We start from the raw sequence: 8,997 nt of genomic DNA, 5'->3' as shown, positions 1-8,997 counted from the left end.
GAAAAAACTGAGCAAAATGTGTAGGCGTCGCTCGTCAATACATTTGTTGTGTAAAGGAAAGTAAATGAGATGGGCTAACTGAAGTTCTTTTTAGGCAAATATTAAATTAGGGCTACATGAAACAAGCAAACTGCAACTTCATGACCTAAGTCTCTAAACTCTCACATCCAACCTGCGAACTTTTACAGGTAGGCTACGACGTTTAAAAAGAAAATAAACTATAACATATAACATATAACACTTCGCTCAAAACACAATAAGTCCCAAATAAAAAGATAATGTAGATGAGTTGAACTGATTTCTGTGATATAAAAAGGTTGCCGTATTTTAATTATCCAATTAAGACAATAGGGCGAATAACGGTATTTGTTCACATAGCATAAACGCTAAAATAAAAGAAGACGTTAACTAAATTTAGACCATTGTGTCTACACATAATAAGAGTGTAATTATTATTTAATAATTTAATACTTTTAATGCTAAATTAATTTCACAAATTATCAGGTATGAAAAATACAAAAATAGGGGGGAAATATTGATCGGAAAGATTTGTATTTATCAGTTTGTCGGAGCCTTCATAACACAAGAAGCATTGTGAAGTGAGTTGACAAAACTGACCCAGTATTATTTTTAAAGTGTTGAGTAGCATTTTCAAGTTGCCGTGGTTTCAGAGGATCAAGACTGAAGTGTTCCCCCATGGTGGCACTACAATGAATATGAATAGATGCTCCTTTGGTCAATGGGACAGTCAAAGCACACCGCCCTGGATAATGGGGACGTCATCCTAACAAGACCATTATGAATAGGGGGCTCCTTTTGTTTGGCTTCTCTCAGTCAGCGCTATAAATACGGTATCCTGTGATACTTCGCCACATATCAGGATGTGCAACCCCGGAACAAAATAAGACGGGCGACACGGTCCCTGTTTCGGCTGATAGTAAAACTTACTGATAGAAAAAAGGAGAGGCTGCTTCGAGGAAAATAATCAGGTGATCAAGCAGGAGTGACTTAGAATCAGAGGCAGAGTAAGAGACAACCTCCTACCCAACCGAAGTGATAAAAATGGATTCAGACTCCAGCTCAAGCAGAGCTTCCTCGCCAGATATGGATGGGATGTACCTCCGAAACCATCTACCAGACGGACGAGTCAATTCCGTGTCCTCCACACAGAACGAGCTCAACCAGAAGATGACGAGCGAGCACCTCTCTAGGAGCGGGGAGAAGACACCCATCGGTAGCAAATACAAACTCAAGAAGCAAGTCACCGAGGAAGAAATCCAACAGCTGCGGTTGAAAATCAACGGCAGAGAACGAAAGCGGATGCATGACTTGAACCTGGCAATGGACGGTCTCCGCGAAGTTATGCCATACGCACACGGCCCGTCTGTGAGGAAGCTGTCAAAGATCGCCACTCTTCTTCTGGCGAGAAACTACATTCTAATGCTGACGAGCTCCCTTGACGAGATGAAGAGGCTGGTGGGAGAGATTTACGGCGGACATCACTCTGCTTTTCACTGCGGAACGGTCAACCACACCAGTGCGCACTCGGCGAGTCCTACGCACCAGGTGCATCCGCTGCTCGGGGGCGCGCTGTCGTCGTCCACGCCCTCTACGTTATCCACAACTCTACCTGGACTTACCTCCATCAGGGCGCCTCACTCCTTAATGAAAACCGCCCCTACGCCTCCACTCCAAATCGGCAGTGGTTTTCAGCACTGGGCAGGGTTGCCGTGCCCATGCACAATCTGCCAGGTGCCTCCTCCACCGCATGTTCCCATTACTTCAACGGGATTGACGAGACTTTCCTCCGAGAACAAGGAAGTGATGAAGTAATCGTGAACTCACAGGACTATGGTGACAAGTGTCATCGTGTAAATTGTTTATGGGCTGGACTCAAAAAAGTAACTTGCATGATATCTTTGTCCAATTATTTGTTTGTTTTTTTCCCTTACGATATCAGAATTCCCTCCTTGTAACAAGGATCTCGTCAAATGACAAAAGCATTGAAAGGTAACTACTTTATGGTTATTTGACATATGCGTATCTTATACTTATCCCCATGTAAATAATTTGAGGGCAGAAGACTATGCGCATTCGCCGGAAAATGTTCTATTGTTTAACGTTAGGCAGAATGTCACGTGTTTGAAGCGAGCGCAACAAGGATATACTTGTTGATCGTGGGTGGGTGGGGGGGGGGGGGGGGGGGCGTTGCATGCGTCTGTATCTTTTCGAAAAGGGTGTCAAATGAAGAATGCCATGCGTTCCTTGTAACAAGGATTTCACTTTAAAATTTGTCGACTGTGTATTTAGTTTGAAAACGTGATATATGTTTTCGATGATTTCATTTACTGAATTTCATTGAAGTATGAAAATAGCTGAATTCTATGTGACGTTATTCTGTATGCATTCGTGTCTTTAATGGAGGTTCTTGAGCATGACATCTGGCTGAAGCAATTTCTAACCATGCTTCTTTTACGGAAAATGTTTTCTTTTTCCAGAGACTACCGCCGTCTTTATTTTTGTACATTCTTGATGGTAAATGAGATATTTATTATTGAGCAGTGATCCTGGATGAAATTTCAATAAAACAATTAGAGTAAAAAATAAATTGTTCTGTGATTGTGATTTGCACCGATGCAACTTTATTTGCTTTTGGGGAGTAGTTAATTGTCAAACTTATTGTAACTCAAATAATTCCCAATAACCGGGCCTTTATATCTTTCACTTTTAGCAGCTGAACTTTAGTTCGTCTCGATTAACAAATTATCGCTTACCAGCATACCAGTGAATAAGGTGTTAGACTGCAACATAAAACTTAAAGATAAGCCTAGAACTACCGAAATATTTAAACTGAATGTATACATTAAATAAAGGTTTAGTAATAAGGTAATTAGATTTGATAATAAACCTTATTATAGTAAATAATAACAATTGTCTTTTTTGAATATCTTCAAAAGACAATCAGATTCACAGAACGTCCTTATCATAAAACAAATTAGCATTGATTTGGCATTGGGTATACAGGCGACGTCCACATTCGACGTCCACAAACGAAGTGCACCAAATGAAGAAATGCCTTAATTATAGGCATGCCAACTATAACACTAGCAAGAATATGTTGATATGATGTAATAATGATACAGCGAAATTGTAAATAAAGTTATCCAACATCCGAAACTCTATAACCGTAGGCCTGTATTCTTTTTTTAATCTCACGCACATGTTCCACCTTAGTTCTGGATAAAAACAAAAAATTAAATGTTGCCTCTATTCTGGGAGAAATTTCACAGATTATATGTTCAGCAAACGGAATCTAAAGCCTCGGTACAGCAAAACGATGTTTAAACAAGTGAACCTAAAAAGTAGGCCTACTCATTCTAATAATAGTAACGAAACCTACATTCTTCTTCTTCTTCTTCTTCTTCTTCTTCTTCTTCTTCTTCTTCTTCTTCTTCTTCATAATAATAATAATAATAATAATAATAATAATAATAATAATAATAATAATAATTATTATTATTATTATTATTATTATTATTATTATTATTATTATTATTATTATTATTATCAGCATCATCACCATCTTCGTCTTTATCCCCTTCAGCATCAACATCATGACACCATGGGCTATTTTAATTACTGAGAAAAAAGTATAACAGTATAATGTTAGGACTACATTTGGTGACACAACGGAATACTGTGTAAAGCACCAGTTAAAATGTTGAGTTGAATGTTGTACTCGAATGTTGTAGTGAATGGGTCATAAGGAAAGATGGACTTCAAACATAAAACTGCAATGGGATATTTGAAAGACAAAGCCCGTTAGTTAGTCTCTTGGGTCCTTTCACGCGCTCACCGCTGATCAGATAGTGAGCAGCTGAATGTATGTTTGTGGAGATTACAAGTTAATTGTTCATATGGGAATGGAGGAAGAAAACATCAGAGAGATCGTACAGATTACAGGATCCTAAATGCAGGAGATTATACATTCAGAGTCCAATTCTTGAGACATGTAAATGAGGCAATGGATTAAAATCCCTTTGTAACTTTTTCGTTTAGAAGCTCAAGTTCTTTTTATTCTAGTAACTGGAAGATGTTGAGAGCCTGAATAGGGCGCTATCTTTACATTCTCTGTTTTAAGGAACTAGACAGGACAGACAGATGGAACAAGAAGTCTGAGATTTCTTTGCCAGTGCAAAAAATTAAGGGGCAATTTGCTTGCTTACAATGCTAAAATATATTTATAATTTCCGTTAAACTAGAATATATCACATTATCGATGTTGATTTGTATTTCTCAGAGTAACAAGCCATAAATATATTTTCCAAGGGCAGCAGTGAACTGTGTCCTTATGTCACTCTCTTGTATATCCTGCATATGATATTTTAGCGTCGTTAAAATTTTGCGTCCATTCTCTTCTTCCTGTTAGTTTTAGGTGGATGAAAAAAATAGCTTAATTATATGATCTTTTTGTTAAGGGATATATATACACAAATGATCTAATCACCCGTTGTTAGAGGTGAGATGTGTGTCGTCGTTTAAGTGTGCAGTTAGTGTGAATTGAGATTTCGTCTTTCAAAACTGCAAACATAAAAGCGTGAGGCTGAAAAACTAAATTGTTGCTTGCAGGTATATTAAATGGCTCTTTGTGTTTTTCACTTCATGCTTTTCGCTCCCTTTGTTTCTTTTAATTACCGTTTGGTGGTAAATAAAATCCTTCCCTGCTGGAGCTTCATTAACCATTTTTGTCTATCGCGCGCGAACGACACTGTGACAAGATTCTTTATTTTAATATTTGTTTAACTCTCACTTTAGTAAACGTTAAATTCCTTACAAAGTATCTCACATAGTTAGCCTTAATGAGTATGCGATTATCATGTTTTTTGCCATCGTTTTAATATTAATATTAATATTAATTTAATTTTCGTCAGGAATGTTGTGGAAATCATCAGGAATTACAATTTTCATCATAATGTTATCTTGAGACCGATGTCAGATGTTTTATGAGTATCTGATAATGAGAGAAATCAGACTCAACTATGAGAAATCAAGAACTATGCAGTGTTAATTAAGCGGCTTAATATTATGCCCTCAGAATGAACTCTTGTGTGAATTATTGTTTGAGGTGTCAGCGAAAAGAATATTCAGATATGTAAAAGTCTTCTTTGGTGGTAAGTTCACTTTCAGCTGTGCCTTTAGCTCAGGCAGTAAGAAGGTTAAATGAAGCATATAAGTCCACTGATATATAGTGGAGCAGATTGCCAACCCTAAACACTGGGTATGTTGGGGGGGGGCGGGGCACTTGTACTACTGGATAATTTCCTTGCAGCCAGAGCCGAAAAGACAGCTCTGATAAGTGGAGCCCCTTCTTTTCAAACATGACAAATGACCACTCCTTGTCAGTGGACACACCTGTTACTGGAAGCACTTGAGATTTTACACATAGAGAAAGGCTGTATTGCTGTCCAGCCACTCAGAAGTCCCCTACAAAGGCCATGGGTGCTAACAATGCCCCCAGCCTGGAGCTAAAGAGAACCTCGTCAGAACTCAACTTGTGATAGGCAACACCGGGGGCTGCAATTGAAAATAAATTTTGCTTGAATAAGGGCACGAGGGCACACCGGAGAAACCCGCGAGCCATGATTAGAACAAAAGCAGTTGCGGGATAAGTTATTGACTCCTCTGACAGGATGAATGCAGTTCATTATGCTCTGCCAGTTATACAGTTGTCCACATCCCGGCCTGAATTAGGCGGCAGGTGCAGGATCCATTTTGCGGCCTTCCCAGGGGGAATGCCTGAGGCCTGTCATCAGCTGATTTCATAGACAAATGTTTGTACCGTACAGCCAAAACAGAAAGCATATTTCCATCATAAGAGCATTTTGCAACAGCCATTAGTGTTGTCGCTCATTTGCATGCTAATTGTGCTGTTAATGCAGTAAGTGTTCCCACTTCCTTCTTTCTCTACCACACTGGTCAGGTTTGGACCTTAAATTGTTCTTCAATTTGCTTTGGCCTGGTAGGTTGTAAAAGGTTTACAGTTTATCAGGAAGCTGCTGAATGATCTGTGCATAATCTAATTTCATAGGGTCTGAGGTATCATTAGAGTTATGGGAACTGGGGCTGCCTTTAGAGTTTAGTCAAATAAAACTCTGTCATTGCTGCCATTCTACTCTAGGGACCAAGAGTTTTTGTTACAGGGTCCTAAATTGCAAGTTAGCTTCCTGTTGCTCATCTGGACAAATGTTGGTGCAACTGCAAACCAGATGAATAAGCAAATTACAAACTCTGCACAAGTGAAAAACAGATCCTTATCATGCAAGTTGATCTACAGGATTCAAGTCTGCATTTGGTTTGAGCCTTTTACTTGAACCACAGTGTCTAAGAGGTGCATGAGTCTCTGCAGTTCTGCGTGCCCTAATATCCTCCCACTGTGTCTGACAGATGGCGTTCACTAGTTGGCCATAAATGGCTGTCACTGAGTGTTTGTCTGTCTGCCAGTAGCCTATGAATAAGGGACTCCCTAGGAGAATGTTCCTGCCCTGACATCGCCTGAAAACTAACTGTCCTTGCTTGTCAACCACCACCACGTGAGGCCCTCACGGCACCAAGCCTTCTGGCCCGAGTGGGAGAAGGCTTCAGGGGAGCAGGTGTGATCAAGGAAAGGGCAGTTAGTTAAATCATATGCCAGCATGTGCTTGAAAGCTGCCACAGCTAGTCTCACTTAGGGTGAGCCTGCACTCAAAGATGGAAGATTCATCCAGAGCAGATAGCACTGAAATTCTGATAGCTGGAATCTGGATATCTGGAATCTAGAAATTCTAATATATGGAATTTCTAATATATATCTGATATCTAGACAATGTCAAGAAATCACTCAATTGTTCTTATTCCACTTTATTATCATGAAAAAATTGCTAAGTTAATAATAACCCCTAAAGTAATTTCCTAAACTAATTTTGTATCCAGGTATAGTCTGTAATTATTTACTGAACTTTTTAGTCTCAGCGGTATACTTGAATGAAATTGATGAAGTTGCCATTAACAACGGACAGCTAAAAGGTGCCCATGAGAATTATACATAAACAAGATCATGTGAACTGGTCCTGAATGGCTTTCAGTTACTGATAGTAATATTTTGGGTGAAAGAAACCTAGTGCTTCCAAAAATAAAAAAGCCATCCTATTTAGGACCACTTTATGGTCAATGAATCCTGTGGCATTTTGTCAGCTCTAATATCCCTTAGAGTCTGATGTTACTGTCTTCATATTAAATCGAAGGTCAAGTAGGGGTGGTTAGCAGCAAGTCCAAAATGTGGTTTAACCAAAGTGATCAAGCTCTTGCTCATGCTTGGGTCTGCATTGGGTCTTAGTGGTGTCGAACAGACAGAAGGTTATGGAACATTCTACACAGTGATGCAGGCTGAGGGACAGCAGGAAAGGCGCTTGAAGTCTGTAGGCCTTAGTCAGTGTGCCAACTTGTCTCCTGGCATAAGGCGCCATGATGTTGGCCCTCACGGTGGGAGGCTCTGTTTGACAAAATGAAGCAGATGCGAGAGCCGAGTGATCAGTGGCATTAAATGGAGAGCAGAGAGGCAAGGGACCGACTGACTGTGCACTGATAATCCATTTTACATACAAGAAATATAATCCAACTTAACCACATACACTGTAACTAGTGAAAACACTGAATACCGCTTGCTGTTTGTGGTAAAGTCATCTGAGACAATTCCCGATTAGGTGACTGCATGGATTACTCCTCAAGAGGCACATTATCTCAGACAAATCTGATTGAATGAAAGTGATACAGTGACTACTTAATCACACATGTGAAGGGGAGTCACAGGCGCTAATTACTGGTGTGCAGATCTGTCCTTTGCTAGTCTGCCAGCTGATACCTCTGTCTGCCGTGGAGAGATCTGCTACACAGGGAGATCCAGGAGCTGACAGCATTGATATCTGCTCTACAGTAAGGCTGGAGAAAGGATAGAAATATACAAGCAATATTTTCCAAAGGTGTGGAGGTGAAAATGCTAGAGCCTTGCTAAGAAGTGAAATTTATCACAGCTGTGGTAGAAGTTAGATCTGCTGTTATAAAATAAAAAATCACTTTGGTGAAACTTTATTAAGCTTGAGTAGCTTTCTGTGTGAAGCTCTCATATCCTATATGTGGTAATGCTCAACTCTCAGCAACTTCATTTTGTTAGTTGTTTATGCTTTATTGAACTTACAAGGCCACCCTGAATTAGAAGCACTAATGTTGAAAATAATCCAATATGATAATTCATATTAGACCCCTAAAATAAAAATACTAAACCATTTTCATTATAAATGACGTATTTTCATTATGACTGTGTTTTTGCCATAATGAAGCAATGGAGTTTTTCTATCAGGTTTTCATCACAAATTTAAAATTAACATCATGTACACAGATTCATTGTAGGTTCTAAATATAGAATGGGTTCTTCATTGACACTCTGATAAATCATTTTCTCATTGCAGTCCATTTTGAAAGCCTCTTGGTGAAAGCATATCTAAGCCGACCATGTGGCAGAGAAAATTGGTCACAGTTGGTGATTTTTGATCATTGTTATCCAAGAGCAATGGAGAAACAGATTGCTGTAAATCTAGATTTAAATATAAGATTGTGAGCTTAGATTTGCTTCTTATTTAACCTGCTTAAATATATCAGTATTGTGCTTCCAAAAACTATATTCAGGATTTGTATATGTAACCTTCAATATTCACTTTTCATCTTCAGTGTAGGCTTTGAGAAAGATGACTAAAATGACCTATGATTATACATTATCTTCAGTGCATAACTTAACAATTGCAAAAAAGTTATATTACTTGTGTTCACTATAGTGTGTGTATGACTCTATTAAAGCAGGTTGTGAAAATTCGTGTATGTTTGTGTTTTTGTGTGTGCATATGGAGGTCTCAAGACACCAGAGCTAATTATAGTGTGCGCTGTTCACTGGTGTGAAAACAGAAGTGA

The 8,997-nt window shown here is 39.0% G+C and overlaps 1 protein-coding gene across 1 annotated transcript; it reads left to right on the top strand.

Moving 5' to 3' along the window:
* The first annotated feature begins 472 nt into the window (after window positions 1-472).
* olig3 (oligodendrocyte transcription factor 3) lies at window positions 473-2,148 on the top strand. The gene has a single exon (XM_027023646.3). It carries the CDS (start codon window positions 1,063-1,065, stop codon window positions 1,831-1,833), a length of 771 nt encoding a protein of 256 aa, XP_026879447.1. The 5' UTR covers window positions 473-1,062; the 3' UTR covers window positions 1,834-2,148.
* Window positions 2,149-8,997: the final 6,849 nt, after the last annotated feature.

The sequence above is a fragment of the Electrophorus electricus genome, chromosome 12, assembly GCF_041902795.1.
Source record: "Electrophorus electricus isolate QZ-2024a chromosome 12, ASM4190279v1, whole genome shotgun sequence".
NCBI classification, from domain to species: Eukaryota; Metazoa; Chordata; class Actinopteri; order Gymnotiformes; family Gymnotidae; genus Electrophorus; species Electrophorus electricus.
This window is presented reverse-complemented; position numbering and strand designations above follow the sequence as displayed.

Coding starts and splice junctions, on each gene's coding strand:
- olig3 (XM_027023646.3), top strand. CDS start 1,063: ATGGATTCAGACTCCAGCTCAAGCAGAGCTTCCTCGCCAGATATGGAT.